Consider the following 25,667-nt stretch of genomic DNA (forward strand, 5'->3'; position numbering starts at 1 on the left):
TGCACTAAATTTGTATAGGTAGCAGGATGTAATCTTTTTGTATTATTGTGATTTCATTTATTTATTTATTTATTCAGTTTGGTGTCAGGGAGGGGTTGACCCAACCCCAACCCCCTTTTATCCACACCTGGAAACTAGCGTTTAAAATTTCGTAATAAAACATTTTAAATAACAAATCCAATAAGTATATAGAGTACGTGAATTCAACAATTTAAATATTAATTGAACCTTTTTCCCTTGAAATTGTATTTCATATGCTGTAGTCTACATTTAAAATATTAGATTCAATACTTTCAAAAGAGTAGTCAATCACCGATCACATGTAAAAAGGGAATTCGACGCTCCAGTTTTTAGAGTGTATCATGAAAAATAGGAGTGGATGGATAGAATGTTATTTAAAATGATCTGACGCTGTTTACAAGACACGGCACAATCAAATTAACAATATATCATGACTTACTGCCAGAAACAATCAATGACTGTACAAGTGAATTGGCCAGCATGATTGATGAATAAAACGCAGACGACAATCACAGAGGTTGGGAGTCCACATTTTTAACAAAATACCGAATAATATCAAGGGAGTCAAATTTCACAAGATATGCACCGGCATCTCACATTATGTTAATTAAGTTACCGGTCTCTCTTCATTTTTGCGGGCTTGAGCCAGTAACTCTAAGAATCCTAGCGCCTATCCTCTATGGTTTTTTCTCAAGAAACTTTTTTTGATAAAAGTATGATTTAGCGATATTTTTACTTTAAGTTTAGAACAGATACAAAACAACACAAAGTGAAATATGCACATCCATTTTTCTTTGGTAGGGAGTGGTATTCATGCCCATCAGTTGTCTGCTTAATCAGTTTAAATGTAAGGTTACCATCATTTCAATTAATATCACGTGATTTACTTCAAGCGCAAATGCCATTTTAGTTTCTTTAGTTCAACAGTATGACTTTGAACGTTTCGATCACTGTCTTACCTGGAACGATCGCCTAAACTGTGGGCTCATCAATCCGTAGATGATGGGATTAAAAACGATACAGGACTTCGCCACCAGAGCAGGAGCAGCTGAAACGGCAGGAGTAATATCTCGGTGGTCCCCAAATACGCTCCAGAGTGAGACGATACAGTAAGGAGTCCAGGCTGACAGGAAGAAACATAGGCAAACGAGCATCATGACCGTGGTGCGTTTCTCCATGGTCCGAGCGGAGCTCCGAAGCTGAAGGGACACGGACTGGGACATCTGCTCTACAGTTCGCTTCCGGAGGAAAGTGAAGATTCGCCAGTAACAATAAACAATGACACTGAGTGGAGTGGTGAACAAAACTATAAACATGAAGGCAATGTAGGACACAAAAAGAGGCGATTTTTTGCGATAGTTAATGTCACACTGCGTCTTGAATCCTTCAAGAATAAACTCATTCCAGCCAAACAGTGGAGGCATGGTGCAGATCAAAGTTATTGCATGCACCGCAACGATGACTTTCAGTATGGTTTTGATACTTATTCTTCGGTTCGGTCGATGTTTCAGGATCACAACATACCTATACATGGCTATGACCACAAAGGTGTTCAGTGAGATACAACCACAGTAGTAGTTGATAAATCCGTAATAGGTACACCCAGCTGCGCCATAGAGCCACTTCCCCGCAAAGCTACTAGAGCAAGACATGGGAGTACCTACTATAGCCATGGCTAAATCACTCCCGGACAGATTCATGATGAGACAATTATTGGCCGTCCGGAGCTTCTTGAATTTACAGAAGGCTGCAATGACAATGAGGTTGCCAATGAAACCAGTGACAATGACAGCGCAAAGATAAGCGCCGATTACGACGTACCCCGCCATAGTGTGCAATAACAGGCCGGAGGATGTTTCAAATACGCGCTGTGGATAAGTTTCAAGTTAGACTGGCTTCAGGGCGCCTACATACCGCTGCTGTCGTTAACAGTATCAGAGGTTGGCCGTAATGTTGACTCTAGACCATCGAGCTGTCAGCTTTGTAACCCCTCGTCTGGCAATTCGAAAACATTGCAGGTGGTTTTTATATGCAGACACAGACATGTCGTGCATGATATATCACTTTCGCCCGCCCCAAGGTCTTTTCGTCCGGTGGTCGTGTTATCAACCTCAAGATGTTATCCAGCTACACAAAAACTTGCCCGCATCTTTCAGACGCATGATGAAAGATATTTTTGTTTCTTGGACAAGTCATTTAGATTGCGACATCGGAAAAACCCCCAACCCATTATCTCTCTTCTTGCATGTTGTTGCTTGAAATCTGTTCTGGCGAGTGATGATGATTTGATAGATTATGAATATGGTAAATGGACGGTACCAATTATCAATTATCTGATATTACGTATGTAGGTGTGTGAAATTCAGAGCTGTGACTTAATTTGACCGGTGTAATGTGATAGCAATGACAGGTGTGTGGAGATGAGTCCAAGTAACCAAAACTTCGGGTCAAGCTGACCTACACCTCGAGACCAGTAATTCCCACTACTTCCCCTCAAACCATGCTGTATTTGTATACTACCGCGCGAAAAGTGGGTGTGGACGCTTGGTTGTTTTTTTTTTTTTTTTTTTGTTCTTTGTGATCGCGTGCATAATGTCGTGGAGTTGGGTGAATACTAAGGCGAAGCTGTAGGTCAAGTTTTGACGCTCCCAGAATGCATTGCGCTTCTAGCATATCTCTGAGATTATAGAAGAGGATACGGAAACATTCATCTCAATCGAAATGACAGAAATTAACAAATCATCCAACTATGTCTGTAATATATCGGATATTAGTTACGGTTCAATTCATTTGACGTGGAATAAAACTACGTGGTCAGCACAACAAGTTTTGCAATATGTAGGTGATTGCGAGACAAGCTCAAGAAGTTCCAGACCGGGATACAGAGCAGTAGGCCTATCCAGTTCGTAATTGTTTTAGTCATACACGCGGACGTTCAACGATTGGCAGGCTCCCACTGGACGATTGCTGAAGTTGGTCGTTAACTTCCGGTTCCATGGTTCCATACGGCGATCAATGCAACTCTATGGGTGCGTTCGATTAATTTACCACAACCCCGGCTGGCGAGTAGGTCTCTGGAGGCTGCCTGAGTGTAATGACGTCGTGGATGGACTATTATGAACGCGGCGGGGACTTGACCTTTTACCCAGAATGTCTTGGCGAATACGCTCCAACGTTCGATTAGCCTCATTTCGAGGCTACCTTTGAGTGTAACATTAGTGTATTCAGGGAAGCTAATCGAACACACCGTATGTACAGTGCATATGCAGTGGGCGTGGTTTAAAGTTAAGTGACGTCACACTTACGAACCGGGTAGTCTGTAGAAGAACAATTTCATTACTTTAATTTGGTTTTGTCTGATTTTTTTCCTCTCGCGAACAAGAAGTAAATAGTCTTACTGTGACATCACATGCACCTGCACACGGAGTTACATGCACTGATCGCCGCTTACACGGAACCACGGAACCGGAAGTTAACGTGCACTTCAGAGATCGTCCAATGAGCACCTGCAAATCGTGGCACGTCTGCCTTTGTGACGATATCACTTACGAACCGGATAAACTTTGTTCTAGAAATATGCCAGGGCTGCGTAGCACCATGATCAGAATATCGACGAGAACGTAATATCAAATCAGTGCTCTGAAATATGTGATTGCCGAGCTTTCGGTAATTGAGTACCTTCTTCAGGACAAGCAGATTTAATCAACTTTTTTCTAAGTTGATTAAATGTTTATATTAGTTATACATTCGTTACTATTTGTTGATATATCTCACTGAAAAGCCTGAATTTAGTGGCAACTTAAGCTCGGGGACCGGATTGCTTACATCCATTTGTACTCAAAAGCCGTGCTGGTCAGACTGCTCCAGTAACCGATTAATTTCAACCAGCACTGATGGCAGTGAAGATCAAGACTGAGCGAGCAGTGATTGGAAACAAATGTGCCATGTGATAGTTATGGCTACGACTTGCAATAACATGTGCTCCTATGGAAGCCATTGTCTACCTACTCAGCCATTTCCCATACACGTACATGTATATAACGGCCGCAGCCAGTTGAATCTGGACTCTGTTAGTCTGGTGGTCTCAAGCAGCGCAAACCAACTATCTGTGAAAGAATGTTCGAAAGGGGAACCAGACTAGTACGACTGCTCACATCGCAATTGAAGTGTAGCCTGTGCAATTCCTCCTTCTGCACACGCAATTGCTGATGTAATCACATAATTAATTAGAAGTTAAGAACTTACGTGTGGATGAAAGAGAACCGTTTTGCAGAGGACTTTTTTTAGGAACATCCTGTGCTTGGAGGTAGGCCACAGACAGAAAAATACTGTCTGACTGTAGCAAAGGCTTCCGAAGGTCTCTTTACATTAAGTCTGTAAGTTGAATACATGTAACATGAACACGTTACGACGACGATGAACATGCAAACATAGTATGTTACATACACGATCTATATGTACCCGTAAACAGGGCCCTACGGTACAAGCTTTATTGCTGACACCGCATGAGTTATTTTTGCAGTGGTATAAGGAAAAGAGGAAATGTTTGTTCCTTTTTCCTTTCCACAGAGCCTCTCTACCCATAGGTCATGGCATGCCTGGGTATTCTGGAGTTCATACACGTGATGCATGTTACCCCCAGACATGCCTGGCCTTGTCCTATTTAAAATTCAGTTTGCTGTCTTTCAACCTCACCGTGCTCATAGCAAGCACAAGCAAATACTTTGGCCTATATGTACATGTAGATACTGAATTCTAACAGGCTTGACAGATCCTGGGAGGAAGGTGTTTTTTTCCTCTATGCAATACTATGCTTAGTCATACAAAAGCCTGATCATGTCAGTTTAAAATTAAAAATTTCAGGGAGAAGGTAATTTCTTTTTATGAATTGCAAATTCCTTATTTTGAATTACAAATTTGTTGTTTTGAATTACTAATTACAAATTACTTAATCTTAGACCTATTCGTCATTGCAAATTACTTGTACTAATCCTCAACAACCAATTACATTGTACTACCGTATACTACACCCTACATTGTAATCTGAATGTCTGAAATGTGACATCACTCCCATGTACATGTACTTGCTGCCCTGTCCAAAATTAGTAGCTATGGCTAGAAATTATGCATGTTCTGATAACCCAGCCGCAGCTGCAGACCAGTAATTCAAAATAATGAATTAGTGCGAGTAATTTATTGTAACAAGTGAGTGAACTCTACGTAGTTTCCCACAAAAATAACGTTTAACGTTTTTAAGTATGTTGTAGTGCACCAAATGTTGTAGGACATGTAGGATATCCATCGTCGTCACTCACTATCCCCCATAACTTGCAGCTTCAGGGTAGTCCAGGTCAGACTTACATGTAACTTTTTACCAAACAACTCCCATTTGTTACTTTGCATTCCTTTGTTCTCAAAAGTGCCAAATTGTACATCAAGTCTGTAGCCTAGACATGTACAGTCCCGTAGCATTACCCTATAACCATGTACCGTACATTTAGCCACATTCAGAGACCATACATGTTCATGTACAGTACTCGATTCCACCTCATAGCCAGTGATTCCAAGAGGTGCATTCTGAGTTTTGCAGTATTCTGATATTATTCCGAGTTGTAGTACATTTCCAGACAGTTTTCTTGCTTCTTGGACACATTACATGTACATGTAGTCACTGTCCAAGGAAGAATGTTTAATCATCTTCATGATTGTTATGGCTTTGTGTTTGCGATAGCCAATGCAACAGCATGCCACATGGACTTAGAGTATGACAAACTACACCTGTACCATACAGTACATGCACATGTACCAGTGCCCGCTGCATGTTACCTGATGATAGATTTACATGTACATGTATACAAGTCTGTGGCCTTGGTAGCGGTAGTTACTGGTACTAATAATGAATTTCAATTTTGTAAATTGACTTTGCTTCACAGACTTTGGCATCCTACAGTCCTGCTGCTGGCCATAAAGCTATACAGGTGGCATGTTTGGGTCTAGACTCCTCATCAAGCTACCCATAACAGCATGTGTGTCTGCCTCTTCTGCCAGGGGCATGGCAATTTGCTTGAAACCAAGGTTAAGCATTGTGGTTCCAAGCAAGGGATATGCTAGCCAGAGCAGAATTGCAGCCAAGAGAGCTACTAAGACTAAGACCCTGAAGGAAATGGCTGTTGCACCTGCTGATGGCTCAGGTAGATGGGTACATTAACGTATTTGAGTGGTTACCAAAAAGTATTGATAGAAAGTAATATGACTCAGAATATCTGACATCAGAATATTCCAACCATCATGTTTCTTGCTTTCCACATTACCAGTACATTAACCACTTCATGCCGGGGCATTTTTCAATGATGATGATGCTGGGCCGGCATGACTGTGATTTTTTCCGTTTTCAAAATCCTTCAAAAATTCATCATTTCATTTAACGGTCGTTTATAGCCACATGAAGTAATCTTTAGGCACTACTCTAAGTTGACAGGTGACCTTCATTGACGCCCGAGTATTTCACCCAGGCCTGCAACCTTGTAAAAAGAGCCCAGATTGTGCGGTGTTATGTAACTTTCTTTTATTCACGAACCTGGCTCAGTGCACTTCTGACCTCTTTTCAATAGGGGCCAGAGTCCCCGGCAAGAAGTGGTTAAGGCACAACAAGCAAGTGTTCAACCATACCAGTCATGTTTAATGAGACCGCTAATTGGTCTGAATGTTATACCGGTACCTCGGCTTTTAAAATATCTTTGAAAATTTGCTCATGTTTGCCCACACTCAGTGTAAACAGTTTCATGGGAACCCATTGCATTCAATATTTTGTATAGTTTGCAGGAAACTCTTTTACTGCTCATCTGTGCACATTTAACAATGAAACTAAGGGCTGTCCATGCCAACAAAAAGGAAATTTGTCATGGAATATTTGAACAACGATCTTCCTCTGGACAATCAGCCGTGTGTGCATTCTTGGTGTATCTCTAAACGTTAGAATATGCAACACTACTCATGCATATGTATTACTGATTGTTTACATGTGTGAACATAATGTACATCCATGCTATTACGCATATTTATCTGTAGCATATGAGGGTTTTGCATGGATGGGGGATTTGGCTGATGAACAGTGGTTCATAAACACTGCATTACAATGAGCAAACTGACCTTATTGTTTTGGCTAAAACTATGCAGTGGTTCTTGTGATTTGTGACAACTGCTTAATGATGGGCCACATACATGTACACCTTACGTTACATGTACCGGTATTCAAATTACCTGCCTTTTCTCACAGACCACTCTGCCCATTTATCTTACACAGTTGACAATCTTGGCCATGCTGTTCCGTATTCACAATAGCTTTCAGTAAGCCTTCCACCTGTATGAAGATGTTTTACGTGTACATGTAAATGCAGTTGATAATGACCTGATGCTTGATTGATTTTTAATCAGCAGTGATGCATACCAAGCGTCTTTCTACTTGCAGATGATTAGGTCAATTTGAAGCTTGTGACCTTCTTTTATGGAACAACTATCTTTATTACCTCACTTTGTACTGTATGAGGAGATCAAATGATCTTAAATCACTCTTGGTTTTTTTTTTCTCTCCTATGTGTAGCTATTAGTATAGGGCGGGGGGCTTTAGCAGGTGCGGCAGCTGTTGGGATCGGTGCTCTGTGCTACTACGGCCTTGGCTTGTCTAAAGATGTGGGGGCATTAGAACGAGCAGCGTAAGTACCAGCCAAATTATGATTCAATTAGAAGTCCTGTTAAATTTCAAACCGATTGATCAAGTGGACATCCAATTAGCTGTCAGTTGGAAAGTAGGCATTGAAATTGTTTTTCCAGTCACATGTAATTTTGTAAATCACGAACCTTGAAGTAAATACTGGTATCAGGATTAAATGGTTGACCTAAAAACACCCCCCTCCATTTCTTACCTCAAACCTTGTTCACGTAAAAGGCTTACTGTGATTGCTGTATTTTATTTAGGAAATGTACATCTGCATGTGCATGCACATGTAGATGTACATAACTTGTCAACCAGAAATAGAAGTGGTTACTGTTGCCATACATGTAACCGTGACCTGTACCACCCTTATGTAAAGTTGATGTGTATGCATTCAATGTTCCTCTCTTCAACAAAATGTACATATATGTGTAAATAATGCTCGCAAAAAGGAACATGCTTATCGAGTAAGTCCTTGTATGAAGAACATATAAAAGTTCATGTGTGGTACCACTGCTGTTATGGTTTGTACAGGTATGTGTAAGAAGGTTTTTTTCAAAATTGAGTATTTTGATCTACATGTACATGTACATATAGAGTTGGGTGCCAGTATTGTTTTTCTCAAATTGGATGAGTGTGTTTGTTGATTGATACTTAATTTCCTGGTTCAAAGACTTCAATTTGCAGCTATCTGGCTAGCATAGTATTTAAAAAAAAAATCTTGTTATGCCCTTACCGTGAACGGGGTCACATCTCAGCGACGTAAATTCTCACAAGAATGACTCTGTCACCAATGTGTCAGGCACTAACACCTTCCAGTGAGTGACCTGCATTCCAAAAAGGATGACCAATCTGGTCTTGGTGTTGATTCTTTACTTACATGTAAATCTAATAATGATGCAGGAACTACCCCCACTGAATCCTTTTCACTCCTGGTGTTCTTGAGTTGATGAGCCACCAGATAATACTTGCCCTGGTACTTGGCAAATAATAAACCAAGATGGCACAAGAATGAAACATGATTACAGTATGGATGTCAGAGACCATTGTATTTAATCGTTCCTCCCAAGGGACCGCCTGTGTCTAACAGCTCAGCGGGTCATTCTCTAAAGAAAGAAATAAAATGCAATGCATGATGTCTGGTCTTAGTGCAGAGTGAATTAATCTTCGAGTGCAGTGCAAATGAATTATCCGGCATTGCAGTGAAAATTTCCTCTATTTCAAGGCTTAACAATGTGGTACATTTGCAAGTAAATATTTGTATGCATATAGTAAAACACACCAGCTGTAATAAGTGACTCCTGTGCTGTGAGAATACTTGCTGTGCTTTATTGAACAACCTTGCTATTTGATGAGAAGGAATGGTTTATTAGTTAATAGCAAGGTTGATTGGGTCATTAGACCCTTGCTTACAAGGTTCTCTTCTTATTACATGTAACTTGATAAGTACATGTACATTGGTTACGTGGTTACCAGGTTGAATCAGTGATTTGAAGGTACAGTATATACATGTATGTACAATCTGCCATTGTTGAGGTTGACTGGATAAGTTTTCTTTTTCATTCTGAGCTGTATTCAGTAAACTTTTACTGAGAGTAGACTGTGGTTACTAAATTCAAAGTTCTTTATCTGTGTTATTAGATGTTCGTGTACCTATCGAGTAAACCTTTGAAAACCTAATCCACTTTTGTTAAGCTACTCAGCAGGAAACATTGCCTTAACTGATGTTTGTGTTCAATAATTACAAGCAGAGAACCATTACCAGTGACTAGTAATAAACTACGGCAGATTGGCTGGTAACCTGTATGATTTTCTAATCATGTGTTTTTCTAACAGAAGAGATCTCTGATTAGTATCTCTGTGAAGTTGGTTTGCATTATTAGCTGACAGGGTTTATTCTCATTTGATTCATGTCAAGCTGTGTGTACTGCTAACAGTAATTATTTGAAATTAAACGACAGTTCTCTAAACCTCAAACTTCACAAAAGAGCTTTCACTTCCATGGTTACCGCAAACCTTCCACACTTTGATATGCCAGGTGTGTACATCTGGTTGGTGAGATGCTATTGTAGAAAGCAAACCGGTATATGAGACTTGATACAGCTGGACTTGAATATCAGGACTTCATTTCCTGTGCACTTTATCAGCATAAAGCCACTCATATTTGTTAAGGTTAAGAGGACTATGCTCATGTCAACCTACATACATGTACGTAATCGGGACCAGAAACATCATGAGAACAAAGTTATGTCCACACAATGCAGTTCTCTGACATTTCCCTTACAAGGAAAGGCCTACCTTCATACAATCTCAGTAACTCAACCCAAGGAGGAAAGTTGAAGGACTCAAATAGCCAATGCTGTAGCAAGCAATACATGTACAGTATATTAATTTTAAAAGTGTCATCATTTGCCATGAGGAGCACTCAAGATGGTAAGCTTTGATTACCTGTGTTCATCCATCCTAGAGCTACTGACCATCTTGGCTCCCCAGGGAGTAGATAGGCTTAATGCTGCTATCACTCAACATGGCCAGTTCAGACACACTTGCTTACAGAGGTCACTCAGAAGACATATATATACAGCCACTTGAACTTTAAGAGGACGATCAGGTTCCATTTAAATAGTAAGGCAAGAGCCTTACCATACATGTAAACCTAGCTGTCCATCCCAATCCTGCATAAGCCACTTTATAATTCTCCTCTGCACAATCTCAAAGGGTTCAAGTGGAGGTTAATGCAATTTGATGCAGGTACCTGTGTGCATATTGCAAGTGTAATTTACTTAAGGCACCTAAGTTTGTCACATCAATCTTTTAATTTCATATGAATTAATGGGAGTTGAAGGATTAATACATGGGCTCAGGACTATCCTGAAGTCCTGGGCCATTTGAAGTCTGCTGATAGCAAACTGGAATGTCAATGTTATTCTTACAAGTGGATATACAGTTATTTGTTCTCAGACATTTGTGTGGTTTACTCAAGCATGATACTGTTTTGAAATCCTAGATTGAAAGGTCCTGCCAGTAAAACTTTGGGTTTGAAGACAAAAATCTGAAACCAATGGCTAACTTGCCTGGCCGCACAAGACTTTTGGGCAGCTGATTTTTGAAGGACAAAATAAATATTTACAAAAAGAATAAATGGAAGTAGGGATATTAAAAAGATTAATTAAAATTAATGATCCAGTTGCTTCCTAAAAACACAAATAAATATTTACAAAAAGAATAAATGGAAGTAGGGATATTAAAAAGATTAATTGAAATTAATGATCCAGTTGCTTCCTAAAAACAGGATGCAACAAAGCTGTGTGATCTATGTGTTTCTGCACAGTAGGCAGTTTCAATTTCATGCTATTCGAATTTTAGATTTAACTGAAAATTCTGCCTGAATTTGGAGGAACCCCCCCCCCGCAAATAGACCTGTGCTGGTAAATATACCCAAGCCACATGAACAAGAACGTACGGTTACAAATTAAGAGCAAAAAGGAATTCCTGGAATGGATCCACCCAAAGTTTCTGAGAAACAAACACCAAAACTTTCATGTCTAGACAAAACCAAAAGAAGAGAAACATCCCACTGCTCTTCTTGTTCTCTGATATGCCTAAGAGTCTCTAATAAAAAGTTCTTGCATCCTGGTTTTTATGACCTAGGATGTAATTCCTCATGAGGCTAATATAAGAATTTACATATGTACAGGTAACATCTACTGGACTTAAAAGAGCCTTGATAGGACTTCAGTAATTGTAGACCATTGTACTTTACTCCCAGGCTCCATCAGAGTAAGGAATGAGAATCATTTAAATAATGATCTTAGTGATAAATACTGTACTTAAAGTCCCTGTGTCAAGCTAGACTGCTCCATTTGCTGAAACTAAAAGAAATACATGTACAAGTATTGCTGAAAATTCAAAGCAGGTCAGTTGATGAAAGCATTTTGTACGTGTAGGTACATCAACATTCACGTAAATAAAAATAAGGTACGGGGCACAATATGGTTGGTTTTTTGTTGTAAAGTATAAAAATGTGAAATTAATTCACAATAACAGTAGTTTGGGTTTGTATTACAATTGACAGCATGTGGCCAAGATATGTGCAAGAGAGAGTTCAAGCTACCTATTCCTACTTTGGCGTTGGTATTGCATCAACTGCTGCCTCAGCCTTGGCAATCTCCAGGAATCCAGCAATTATGGCAAAGATGATGCCCAAATCGTGGTTGGTAGGTTAAACTGTCTTACAATGCATTCTGCGCGCACTGTGGTACAGTAACAGATTCCAGTGAATGTGGAAAACTTCAAACTTAGCATGATATTCTCAGAAGTCAGCATTACATATACACTGCACGCAGTTTGATGTGACATGATCTATAGTTTGTAGGAGAGGTGTCAAAATTCATGAATTTATTGATCAGGCCAGACTCCCAAGATGTACCAGGGTAGCTTCACATGTACAAAACTTTGTGCCGTGATAATGGGGTATGATGCAAACACGAGACAAACACGCTATCCATTGGGAACTCTGAGGTACTTCTTAAGTGAATAAAAACAGTGGCTGCTTCTTCCAGACAAGAACACAAATGAAAAACGGGGAAAATGTATAAAGCTCAAGTTCCCATAACACAATGGACAACTTGTACATGAAGTTGAGTATGTGTGTGCCCACGGCTCGTATCTGTATTTTTATGACATCGTTTATTGTATACTATGTCGTGATCTCAATAATACAGTCCATGCTTAATATCACAATACCCATCTTAATATTGCTAAACAAACGACAGCCTTACACTGCAAAGTGCTGACATCTTATACTGTACCATACATGTACACTCAATGGAAATAGAAATCTTAATACTGTACTCAGGTACAACAACATGGCAGAAGAAAATGGATTTAAAAGAGCCCATGACATGAACTTGGGAACTCATTTTGTTTGAATTTCTGCTTCACTTCAAGTCTCTAAAGACCCTACAGTCACAAAAGTCATACAAAATAAGGTTAGATAGGATACAAAGGTACATTTACAATGACGGCATTAAATACATTTCCTTCCGTAGGTGTTTTGTGTTCACTGGTTCTCTGTGTGCGGTATTCATCAATCCACATGTACACTATGATACATTCTGGTTGCTTGGATGACCAGTAAAACAAAATCATCAAATTCAGATTTCAATGAAATTTGGAAATGAATGGCATTCCACGGCACTTCAATATGCTGCTTCAGTCATAGCATGGTCACAGTTTTGAGTATTAGTGATAATGCTTTCTACAGAAACAGTTTAAAGTGCCCTAAATCTAAGTCTTTGAAAAAGTGAAAATTTCATGTACATGTATACACATGAAAATGAGATTGGTTCAAGAAACGAAGAGAAAGTACTACAGTTGAAGTCCACTTGTTTCTGCCAACTGTTAAGTAAATGTACATACCACATGTGTACTGGTACATGTATATGAAACATTGAATGATATGTACTGTAAGAGATTGCAAAGTGCATGTAATTACATTTACACATGTAGTTCTACTTCTCTTTGTACATGGAGTAGAGGAGATTGGTGTATAATTTAGGCCCATTGTTTGAGTTTATCGCAACTTACATGTACATGTGCATGGTTTCAATAAACTCTTCAATGTAGTTAAGTGTATATTGTTTCATATGTAGGATTAGGGCTCGGATTTAGAGTTTCATGTCTGTTTCCATATGGTCAAATGTAGTGTAGCAGAAGCATCATTGCAATTAAAATGCATAGACCAATAATCTATAATTAGTTTTCATTTTAGAATTAGTGCTATGTTTTAGGTTTTATTGAACCCGATACCTGTTTCTATGCAGTCATGTGATGCTGAAACATCGCAATTAAACACCTGCGATCAGACATAAATCGGTTTGCCTTGGTACATAATCCATTGTAAATTGCTGTGTAAGTATATTATGGGAAAGACACCAGAGGTTTATTTGGAGATTCTGCCAAATATTTGTGATTTCAAAAGTCATGCATTTTTCATAAAAGTTTGGCTTGAATTTGGAAGAAGGTGTTAGGTACCGCCAGTTCATATCATGTTTTGGCTAGGTCTTTAGGTTCTCTCCACAGCTATTTTAAAATGGTTGTAGTACAATCATTGTGCATTAATTGTGCTGTACTGACATTTAAACCATTGAACCAAAGAAGCCAACTATCAAACATTCAAGCGTCATTGCAGTTCTCGGAATGGGAACAATATATCAGGAAGTGTGTACCAGACACCAGAAAGTGCATCTTTCTAAATTTAATTTGGTAATTTCATGAAAGGAAGTAACAATTAGTATTCTCATCACGTAGGCCTATGTTTTCCCATTTCATTTTCTTTTGGTCAATCTTTTATAGTTTACCCTTGGAGCTAAATCTGTCATTATTTTTTTTTATTTTCTGTTCACCTGTAGAAGATACTCTGCACCTGTGAAGCAGAAAGGCCATTGTGTTTTCACTCAGATGGTTCCAGATTATTGATAACTTACATGTATGATCTCTCTTGTCAAAGATTAAGTGAGCACCTGCCGACAAACATGCACTGGTTTTCCCTCTGATCAAGTCATGAAAGGTCAGCCTTGTCACCAACTTCTTTAGCAATGAAATACATACACGTTCCCTATGTACAAATGTCATCAGCATATGCCTCAAACCATTGCCCATGTTGCGCACTAATACTAAACCATGATAAAAGTGAATGCAGATTAGCAAAAGAAGCTTTCCACATTGCAAGTCTACGTGTACTTTTGGAGTAATAGAACTAAGAGAAGTGATTACATGTCCTTGTCACATACAGATGCACAGTTTGTGATACACTCTAGCACCCATTAAGCCATGGATTCTTGGAAAAGCAGAATTGTGGAAATCATATTAAATTTACCTTCTTATTGGATCTAAAATATATTCAAGGACCTAAAAATATAAACATTAATGTGTAAATATTAAATTTTCTTTTCAAACAGGATAATTAATTTAAAGCATGAGAATTAAACAAAAATCATATTAAAGCAACTTTTTGGTGGATTAAAAGTACAATTTACATCTGAGAATAAAGATACAAACTTATTTTTTTATTTTAAACTTTCAGTAAAATCCAGGAAAATGATACAAAAATCTCAAAGAATTTACCCCTGCAACAAATTTGTGAATCCAGAAGTAAATTTAAATTAATTTGCATGAAAATTACAAGCAAGTAATGAAACTCTTCAACATAAGTGTTCCAGTTTTGACAATAATTTGTCTAAATTGTCACCTACATGTATATGTACATGTAACAGACAAATGCCTCCTACATGGATGTGATTTTGTACCTATACATACCTGTATACGTTAAACAGGTACCATTATGTATACGTTGTACTGGTAGTCAGGAATACGTCGTAACTTTTGTCATAAAGACCATTGCGCAATGACCTTTATAATAACACTGGTAGGTGGGCTGTGTGACTCATTTGCCTGTAAATTCTAACCAAAACCATGTTTTTGCAGATCTATATATACTTTTTTTGGCCAATAGTTCAGGATTATATGAGTTCCACAGCGATATTGGTCATTTGGCAATTATACATGTAGGTGCAACTTATGATCCAGATGTTCGGTTTTAATTGCTTTTACATACAATGGCTGCCTTTTTAATACAGTTGAAAGTATATGCAGTTGGTTAGGACATACATGTATGCATTATATGTGTTCATCACAGTTGTTCTTGCAAGAAAGTAGCCTGCAGAAAAAGGCAGGAACAAATTATATTGAAGCTGGTTCCTGGTCCTGCCTGAGAGTTGAATGCAGGGATACAAACCAGTGAAGTACACAACCAAGACACGCCCTTCATGGTTGCATATCTTGTTTTCATTTCCTCTGATGATGGATATTCAGCACGGATGTAACGGAGTCTTGAGTGTGTTAATGTACATGCCCAGCATATGCTTGGTGTCACTGTGTATCAACTTTCAGCAAACTTCCTTCATGGTCAGTTTCAACATGGCTTGCTTGGAGCAAATCAAATTCCTTAATCCTTTTATCCCTTATTCTCTAGTCTCAACAGGAAAACAAATCATATTGGGATGATACACTGGTACATCAAGCCTTAAAATCATTCATCTCGGTGTAATAATTTTCCTGACGTCAACTGGAAGTTTTCACCACTTAATTTACCAGGTGCCCCAGCTGGTGAGCCCGGGATAAGTACATGTATCTAATCAGAGACCTAGAATTTTCCTAGATGTCATCTTCGTATATGGGCCCTAGAGCGATAATTAACCATTATCTGTATCATGATAAGATTTCACAGTCTACAAAAACCTCCAGGGATGCATACCATTCTGATCTTATCAATGCTTAAATCACTTAAAACAACCGCACTTCTAACATAACTCAAGACCAAAGATTAGACCCCAATTGTTCTGAGAAATTACCTCCTTTCAAAAATAAAATAAAAACACTCTGCCAAAAAGGATAATAAGTTGTGCAATGCCCAAACTTGTAATGGTCTGTTCTATTTGGAGAGGGCAAACTTTCTTCACAAACATGATTTTGTATTTTTTCCTTTCATATTTTCTTTAATGTTTATGTTTTTAGAATTTTTGACTACAAACATGGATACTTATAAAAAAGGATAAAAAAATTGATCATTCAGTAGGAAATCCTACATTGCATTGTGTTTCCAAGCGCTACACTTTGTGAACTTTTTCTCGAAAAAGTGCTCTCATTGAATTCGAAAATGTGGATATACAAATGTCTATATATCTCCGGAACGCAGCACACTCCAAGGGTCATTCATACATCAAATTGTAGCTTTTGATGTACAGAATCCAGCCATATCAAAAACTCATAACCTGAATCTGGCAACCTATTATCCATTTTCCTAGAGCCGGTCACATATGGTTTTTATTTATAAAAACATGCACATGTATGTAGCATGAGATCTGGCATAAATTGCCACAACAAAATGATTGTACATGTTGTAAGGTTGAAGAACCTTACTTCTGTTAGTTGCTGGAGTTACGGAATTATAGGGTTCATACTTCATGGTTTTGCTTGACCTAACAGCATTAAGTATCAGAAACTATCCACAACTGACCCCAATCTCATTACCTGAAATCAACTGGCATGTCATACCTAACAGTATAAAGTATCAGAAACCATCCACAATTGACCCCAATCTCATTACCTGAAATCAACTGGCATGTCATACCCAACAGCATAAAGTATCAGAAACCGTCCACAACTGACCCCAATCTCATTACCTGAAATCAACTGGCATGTTATACAGTTGTGTGTGGATATCTATGCATGTCTTCATGTTTTACTGTCATATTTGGCTTGTATTGAACCTAATCGTGTCATCTCACTGTCAGATACCATACCTGCAGTATTACAGTATTAAAATTAATACTGTCTTGCCGACCAAAAGATTGAATACAAGGAGGCTTTGTAGGATTTTGAGATGTTCCCAGAATGTCCCCATGGGTCCCTAAATGTCAGAGGCTTCAATGGAGGTTCCTGTCCTAAAAGGTCTTCAGATGTTGGTAATAAACCTAACAGTCCTCACTCCCCTAACAGTGTATTTCTGTTGAGGACTGTAGGGTTAATAGATACATGGATATAACATTTATCATCTTCAAGTGATGCTCCGGGCCTTTTGCTGTGTACGTGTGTCTGTCACTCAATCGGAACCTTCATCAAATACTTGAATATTTGCCTCAAGTAAATGTTCTTTGTGTGACTTGAATCTTCAGTACTTAGCTACAGCATATTAAGCAGGGCACCACTGTACACTTCAATAAATGTCAAGAGAATGCTGGTACATGTAAATATACTGTGAAAATCCTGATAAACAAACGGATGCCCATTTGCTATCATTTGATTTGCCATTTGTCTTGCACTGTTTGGAGTAGTTGATGGTAGGCCCTTGATTATTCTGTGGTTAGTCCTTTCGGAGGTCATTGACATTGCCAACTGATGGATAAAATACTTGGATACAGGATGCAGAACTGCAGGACAGTTCAGAGGATGAGAATAGGTAATGGCCAGAGTCATATTTGTTCAAAAGTGGTCATGGATTTCAGTAGAGTATCTTGAACAGAGGAGTTGTGTCCCCTATCGGAAGGGGCAAAGGCCAGGCTAAGTGTGGCTGTGGAGAAAACCCTATAAGAGTCCTCAATCAAAGTAAATTGTTGGCATTAGGGAGGTACATACATGTATGGGCATTGCAGAGGCAAAGCCAAAAAACAAGGCAGGAGCTTTTGCTTATCTTACCTCAAAGCCTTTATTTACAGAGATGAGGCCAGAACTTCTGCCAACCACAAACCTTGTGTCAAATGGTTTGAAAGCTAACTCTGTCGCCAGGGAGGGTGAACTTCAACTGAGATGGATTAGTCTTGTGACTAGTGTTGGGTCTGGCCTTAGGTCTGGTCTTGTGACTGGTTTGTGTCAGATCTTGTGATAGTCTCAGCTACATGTGCAGCAATGACTTGGATTTGTGTTATTTCTTGGCAGAGTAACAAAGTGCAGTGACATCAATTTAAATATTAATCGTGTTTAGAATGACAGGAGTCAACTCAAGCAATTGATTGCTGCAATGAAGCTTACAACATTGCCGGCAGTATTCACCAAAAAGACGCTGATTCCAAATGTAGTGTTTAGTTTACTCTCAACATTGCTACAGCCTAGGCATTGCAAAACCAAATAAGGTTGTTGAAAGATGAAAAACATACAGTGTAGCTGTTGACTTCTTTTACCTCTTTACCTTGTTTCAACAAAAGAGAAAAGTTGAAGGGGAGGAGGGGGTTAGCCTCCCATAACCCCTTACTCCACCAGTCTGGGGTTGTATGCATTTTTAACACTGTTGACTAATAAGGGAATAAATATATGCTTGGCTTGTCTTAAACGTGCGTTGAAGACTGGCTCAGGAGAATGGAGGCAACTAATGATTCCTTATTTGTGCACAGATTGAGTTACTCTTGAAATTGTCTCTTTGGTGTTCACTCAAGCATATTTTCTTTACAACTTTTATTAATATGACCTAATTCTTAACCCCTATGATTTCTATTCACTTCTGTGTTTCTATCTAAAGGGTGCCCTTGGCATGATGGGTGTGGTCATGTGTTCAGGCTTCATCTGTATGTCTGTGCCATATACTGAGGGCATTCTGGGAGGTAAACAGCTGGCCTGGTTGGCTCACAGTGGCCTCTTGGGGGCAGTATTAGCCCCGATGACACTGCTTGGAGGACAGTTGCTGGTCAGGGCTGCCTGGTACACAGCTGGAATTGTTGGAGGTTTGTGTACATAGCCTAGATTTCTGAGTTTGATGCCCGGGTTATACTTGAAATGTGAATATGATGTCCTGAAGCAATGAGTCAGTTCAGTATTCCAACAGTTCATGTTCAGTACGAGGCTAATCGGGGACAGCTACACACGCACGTGATAGGTTGTCATATCAGTGAGGTTATTCGCTGACTCACATGTGCTTTGTTCCCGAAAGACCTTGGCCTTTTGGAAAACGGAACTGCCCAGAGCTTACATGTACGTGTTCAACATGCTGAGTGTATGTTTTCACTTGTCAGACACAGGCCAGCTAGTCTGAAAGAGTTGAACATATTTGTCACCCTAACAGTCCCTAATTCTAACAAGGAACAAGGGGCTTTTGTGTTATGGTTAACATGAAGAGTTAAAGAGCACTTTTTTCTTGACAGTAGGGGCATACATGTACATCAGAGCTCGGGTCCTGTCCTTAAACTCAGAGAAGCCCTTTATTTGAAGGCAAAATCAGTCTCCTTAAAGACAGAGTGTCTCCTAAAAAGGGGACATTTCTCCGAGTGGGCTGGGATCAATTTGCTCCCCCATTTTTCTGATCACAGATGTTATTGAATTTTTTTTAACAAACTTTGTACCATGTCACCCAATTTTTTGTATGTTAAGTATTGATTTTCAAAAAAATGATTTTTAATGCTGTCTTTTTCCTTCCATTTATGTCTTGTTATGGATGCCGCTTGTAATCCCAGAAGTATAAATGGTAGAGTTTCTTTTAAAAGTTTTAAAATGGTATTTCCTTCTGCTGAATCCAATTATGCCATTAAAAGATTCCCCAGGGCAATGGATCTCTAGTCCACTTAAAAAATGTCCATTATGGAATACGTACTTTCTTTTAGGAGACAGATTTTGTCTCCGAATTAAAGGAATTTATCTTAGTCTCAGGACATTGCGGGAGTTCTGATGTGCACAGCAGTTATTTGATGGTCATTATCATGTACCATCAATTTTCAGGCAGTGAGACTTCAACAGATGGTGTTATTAGCATTGCAAATTGGGTTTCCATTTATGGCAAATGGTTATTTATGTAGCTATAAATGAAGAACAGAGTCATTGAAGTTATTGCCATTTACATGTACTTAATGGTATTGCTGGCCCAAGTAAACCTGGTTTAATAGGTATCGGATCTTTCAGACTTTTGTCTGAATTCAGACATTTTGAATCTGATAGAAACCCTTATCGGTGTCTAGGAAGAAATGCACCTTCAGACTTTTCACAATGCGGTTTCAGATACTCTTAAACCTCATAATCTCATCCCTGGTTTAAAGAAGAAATGCATCCAACTAGAATATGGAATACTGCGATACATGCTTGTTTTTTGCTCCTACTGCCAACCACATGGTGCAAAGACGTGATGGCATACATACGAAAACAGGCTCACAGGAATTTTTTCAGTTGCTTCAGTGCCATGCAAATCTTTCAAAATACATTTATCTCAAAAATAGGTGCATAGATGTACAAAGAGCCCTTGATGAGGCATCTACATGTGTGATTCATGACTCAATTTCCTGAATCTTTTTAGGTTTGTCTTGTGTGGCCGCTTGTGCACCCAGTGAGAAGTTTTTGTACATTGGTGGTCCGCTAGCAATGGGGCTTGGAATGGTCATAGCAGCATCCATTGGTGAGTAAACAACCTCCTTTCTTATCTTCTTGACGGATTCTCAGAACATCTACATGTAGGTTTTATCAACTTTTCAAGGACTATGTATTTGAGGAAAATCCATTTCTGCAAACATCCCATTGTTAAAAGACTTTGTGAGAATGTCAAAAGTCAATGAACTTTCAAGGATGATATTTCTTGAGTCAGCTTCCCAGCACACAGCCTATAGATTAATTTTGTATTAAAAAACACTTGAAATATATCTTCCCCACTCCTTAAACAAACACCTATGAAATCAGCATTCACACTGTCATAACATGAATGGAATTAGCGTTCACTTCATTAATAGAGGTGTGAATGTCTCACAGGTCTAGCAGGTGCATCACTGACACTGCACACATGTGCAGTTTCACATTCACACCTTCCAAATACACTGAATATTCCTCTAAGTCCTCTAATCAACCCCTGCATTGTCTGTAACTTTTATAAAGATATCTTGGCCTAGATAATTTAATTGGAGGAAAATTTGCCGTCTTTTGTTGCTGAGTTCTAGCTCTTAACTGTCCTCAATCCATGTCCAAAAAAGAGGTCAAGAACCAGCACCTTTCTAGTTCCGGTATGCTGCCATCTTGTAATGACTGAGTTCCAGTACCATACTCCAGCTTTTGAGTGCATTGTTTATGTCCCTATCCGCCCTGAGCAGAAGCTCACCAAAGGAGTCTCTGTTTATTAAGCAAATGGCGCCCTCTCTTGGTCCAGTTTGAGGCCCATGGTTTTTCCTAAGTGTTATTGAGGGTGGTGTGTGCCTAGACTCAAGGAGGACCTGATTATGTTCTGTGTTCCCTTTGCAGGTGGAATGTTCTTTGCACCAACAACTGCCTTAGGCTCGGGCTTGTACGCCATCAGCACCTATGGAGGATTAATTCTCTTTGGCGGCTTCTTACTGTATGACACCCAGCTGATCATCAAACGAGCTGAAACGCATCCCATCATGTCTCAGAGACCGTTTGATCCAGTCAACGCGTAAGCACATTTATGAGGATGCAGAATAAACCTTGAATAAATGCAAGTCAAAAGACTTCTTACTGTGTCATGTGGCAATGACTGTGTATGTCTTCGTGAAGTCCAATCCTGCCGTAGTGTAATTCAGCAAGTACATTTAGAGGCCATTACTGTGGTGGCATGACGATTGTGGGCAAGTGGTGTGTGGGCATTACATGCCTCTTAGACCAATAGGGTGCTTGCCAAAGATTAAGAACACGTGCATATTAATGCAATGCCACCCTAGTTATGGTGTCTCCTTTGATCATTCAGAACCACACGTACTCGCAAAAGAGATATCCTTGCATGTTGGGAGTGCACACCTATTACTTAATTTGCCACCTTCACCATGAAAGCTTCAAAGCTCACCTTTGTTCTTCATTGAACGCAGGCGTTATTGGTCAACATCGTGGGTTTCAGGAAGAGAACAGTTGTCCCATGAGAACAATCCAAACTTTGTTTTGTTTTGTTTCCAGGGCAATGGGAATCTACATGGACACAATCAACATCTTCATCCGGATTGCTATGATCTTGGCCAACTCATCAGGTGGGAGAAAGAAGTAAAGAAAAAATACCACTGGTTGCCAAGATGATTGGATTGTTGACACTGATTAACTTAGACAGTGTTCTTGGATGTTCTAATAACAATCGTAACTCTCACAGGATGTGTATATAGAAGCAGAGATTTTGTATCTTATTTAGGGAAGGGTTGTGGGATGCATAAGTCATGAATATGTATTTGAGATGACACCATTTGGGAAGGAAGATTTAAAAGTTCTTGACTGAGCCCAATCTCACGGAGCTGCATGTAACAGTTAGCAAAAAAGCCATGCTTACTATAGCAGGAAACTTTACTTAAACCTTAAGCACTGTTTCATGGCTTTGCCTGGTAGAAATTTCCTTTGTTTTATCACTAATGTACAGCAAGCATATTTTTCATCTGAGGAAAGGGTACATTATTGCTGATTGAGGTTATTGAGTCTCTGTTAGCATAAAATTGTGTGCTTGGCAGACCCATGAAAGCAGGCCCAGGTGACAGGTTCACTTACCTGGGAAGGCAAGGACAGATATGCACACCTGCCAACCAATCGTACTCCTTCCTGAGGTCAAGCATTACCACACAATAGATTAAAAGGTATTTAAAATGAGCGCACATTTCATTAAAAATTCTAATCTATTATATGGTAATGCCTGACCTCAGGAAGGAGTACGACAGGTTGGCAGGTATGGATACGATCAGTCAGGCTCCTGGTTGTATCATACATGTTTACTTTATAGAAAGGAAGGTGTAGAACCATATGAGAGTTAACACTCTTCAACAGTATCACATGTTATCATTAATTAAAAGTCAAGTTTATGATTTGTAGCTAAAAGTGCATGGGCTGAAAAAAGTTTGGAAATTCCTGTTTTGTACATATTGTGATGTAACAAGGCATTGTTAAAATTGTGAATTGCTGATAAAAATTTACAGATTCTATTCACAGAGACTGTTCAGTTGTAAAATTGACCGATTATCTCATTCAGATTTGTCAACAACACTTTATTGGTTGTAGGTATGAATGAACTATTCTCACACAAGTTAACATGAATGTAAAGACTGTGTTAATTCCTCAGTTGTTGTCAATTTTCTTTGGAGGATAAGCAGGTACTTGAAGTGCAGGTCATGTTGTACATGGGTAACAACTTGACTGATATTCAGCTGAAGCAGGAAGTTAATTATTTGTACAGCAGATACTAAGGACTTGCGTTCTTGAGTTTCTCTGGACTTGGTTTTTTGTTCAGTTATTTTTTCTGGTAATAATGGCTTTCAGCGGCTCTTGTGTTTGTGGCATTGTACATTGTTGACATTCGTTCAGAAGACGTGTGCTCCCTGTTGGAACTCTACATCAGCAATAGCCATGAAAAAATATGAGGGTGGTTTATGTTCTTCCTTTTCTCCTCTACAATTTTTTTCTTCAATCCTGACGAACTCTAAATGGCAAATCCTTTATCCAAATTTATTGCAAATAAGTATAGAGATGTTAATTGATATCAGACTGTTGGATATTATGAATCAGAACAGAACTCATTCTTTTCCTTTTTGGTATGAATAAAGGTTTGTGTTAACTTGACATGTGGAGCTCCTAAAATTTGAGTCAGGATATCTGAGATTTTTGTTTCAGTTTAATTCATTTTATATTTTGAGTTTTATTTTTGTGTCATAGCTTAACCCTAACACTCCTCAGTCCTCCAACAGGTGAAGGATTGAGGAGGGTTAGGGTTATGGTAGTTGTGAAAGTCAAGCTTGTCTAGTCAAATTTTTCTTACTGCTTCTTCAGTACTATTTTGGAGCAAAAAAATCATTGAAAACTACAGTTTAAAAGAAGGAAACGTCTGAAAAGACGGTGATATCTACGTGTACCTTTAATCATGGAGGAAGGACACAGAAGGAGTTACAACTCTGATACATCAAAGTGCTCGATGATCATCGCCGCCGGGTCAGATGAACAATAGTAAACATTCCAAAAATGCCTAATTACTGCTTGCAGCTTAGCCGGACAAGTGGGGCCAATAATATCGTAACAATATTTGTGGTGTTTTCTTTGGAATTAAACTACAACCTATCCTGGTGACCAGGAAACAGAAAGAAAAATATCTAACATTAGATTTACTTTTGTCGTTTGGAATATATTTTTAAGGATTTTGATGCCTGTTTCCATTATCCATGTATTTGTTTGTAATTTTATTTTGTCACTCCAAAACATCAGTTTTCAACGTCTTTGTACGTGTTTGGCTAAGACTGACCAACAACATGTCGAACACCACAGGACAGTTAAGTTCACAAAAAACAAAATGTGCTGTTTCATCACAGGGAGTGATCATGAGGTCTCATAAAATACCTTTTTGTGTAAATTCCACAATAAAAATGATTAAAAAAACTCAAAATCTTACAAGCAGCTTGGCTATTTATTCCCAAAAGAAGTCCAGAAGAAAGCGTTCGATATGAACACATTTGGGTACACGGCCTGATAAAAGCAACTGCACATACAAGCATTAAATTTGATATTGTCAGGTCATACCAAGCACCAACGATGGCATGAATATTCAACCTTCTATGCTGCAGTACACACCGTTTTAGGGATACAGATTACCAACAATTGCGGCGATGATCATGGAGTACAAAGGGGGCTTATGGTTGCAAAACAGGTGGTGCGTAGCAAGCATGCCCTGCACTCTGGCTATGGCCGTAGCGAGCATGCCAGAAAGTGGTAATTGGCCAGATGTTACAGCCCGCGCTGTTCAAACTCGTGTGTCCTTCCTCAGTGATTTAATCCAGTTCTTCCACAGCAAAGCACACAACCCAACAAACCAGATTACTTCCTCGAAAATTGACAGGGGCTCATGATTCCCCCAAAACATGCCAATTTATAGAAGATTTCACCCAAAAAATTGATCTTATTGACTTCTATCAAATTACCATTTAATGAAATTGGTTAACGTTGTGGTTTTACTCAAAATTGCCAATGTCATGAAAATGTCAGGAAAAACATTGACAAGGGGTTGACCCTGTGATTTTATTCAAAATTGCCAATTTTACAAAAATTTCACATGAAAAACATTGACAAGGGGTTAACCTTGTGATTTTATTCAAAATTGCCAATTTTATAAAAATTTCAGGAAAAACATTGACAAGGGGTTAACCTTGTGATTTTATTCAAAATTGCCAATTTTACAAAAATTTCTCTTGAAAAAATTGACAAGGGCTTAACCTTGTGATTTTATTCAAAATTGCCAATTTTGTGAAAATTTCACCCTAAAACATTGACAAGGGGTTAACCTTGTGATTTAAGTCAAAATTGCCAATTTTATGAAAATTTCTCCAAAAACATTGACAAGGGGTTAACCTTGTGATTTTATTCAAAATTGCCAATTCTATGAAAATTTCACCCAAAAACATAGACAAGGGGTTAACCTTGTGATTTTATTCAAAATTACCAATTTTAC

The 25,667-nt window shown here is 38.8% G+C and overlaps 2 protein-coding genes across 4 annotated transcripts in view; one reads left to right on the forward strand and one right to left on the reverse strand.

The window, feature by feature from the left end:
• LOC110980476 (uncharacterized) overlaps positions 1 to 2,039 on the reverse strand; it is a 39,598-nt gene extending 37,559 nt beyond the window's left edge. The window contains exon 1 of the mRNA XM_087129930.1: positions 981 to 2,039. Coding sequence (XP_086986056.1) covers positions 981 to 1,850 — 870 coding nt within the window. The 5' untranslated portion in view covers positions 1,851 to 2,039. The remainder of the gene's footprint in view (positions 1 to 980) is intronic.
• Positions 1 to 23,812, forward strand: part of ghitm (growth hormone inducible transmembrane protein) — a 36,831-nt gene extending 13,019 nt beyond the window's left edge. The window contains exons 1-8 of one of the 3 annotated variants that reach the window (XM_022237185.2): positions 4,150 to 4,397; positions 5,955 to 6,212; positions 7,622 to 7,733; positions 11,808 to 11,949; positions 18,807 to 19,008; positions 20,565 to 20,663; positions 21,494 to 21,665; positions 22,160 to 23,812. In XM_022237185.2, the coding sequence (XP_022092877.2) occupies positions 6,005 to 6,212; positions 7,622 to 7,733; positions 11,808 to 11,949; positions 18,807 to 19,008; positions 20,565 to 20,663; positions 21,494 to 21,665; positions 22,160 to 22,247 (1,023 nt within the window). In that variant the 5' untranslated portion in view covers positions 4,150 to 4,397; positions 5,955 to 6,004 and the 3' untranslated portion in view covers positions 22,248 to 23,812. Of the gene's footprint in view, positions 1 to 4,149; positions 4,398 to 5,954; positions 6,213 to 7,621; positions 7,734 to 11,807; positions 11,950 to 18,806; positions 19,009 to 20,564; positions 20,664 to 21,493; positions 21,666 to 22,159 lie in introns of those variants that run through there. The other 2 variants (XM_022237184.2, XM_022237186.2) reach the window with 2 other exon arrangements.
• Positions 23,813 to 25,667: the final 1,855 nt, after the last annotated feature.

Source organism: Acanthaster planci, linkage group LG19 (genome assembly GCF_054643075.1).
Source record: "Acanthaster planci isolate LZ-2023a linkage group LG19, COTS_SCS, whole genome shotgun sequence".
In the NCBI taxonomy this organism is placed as follows: Eukaryota; Metazoa; Echinodermata; class Asteroidea; order Valvatida; family Acanthasteridae; genus Acanthaster; species Acanthaster planci.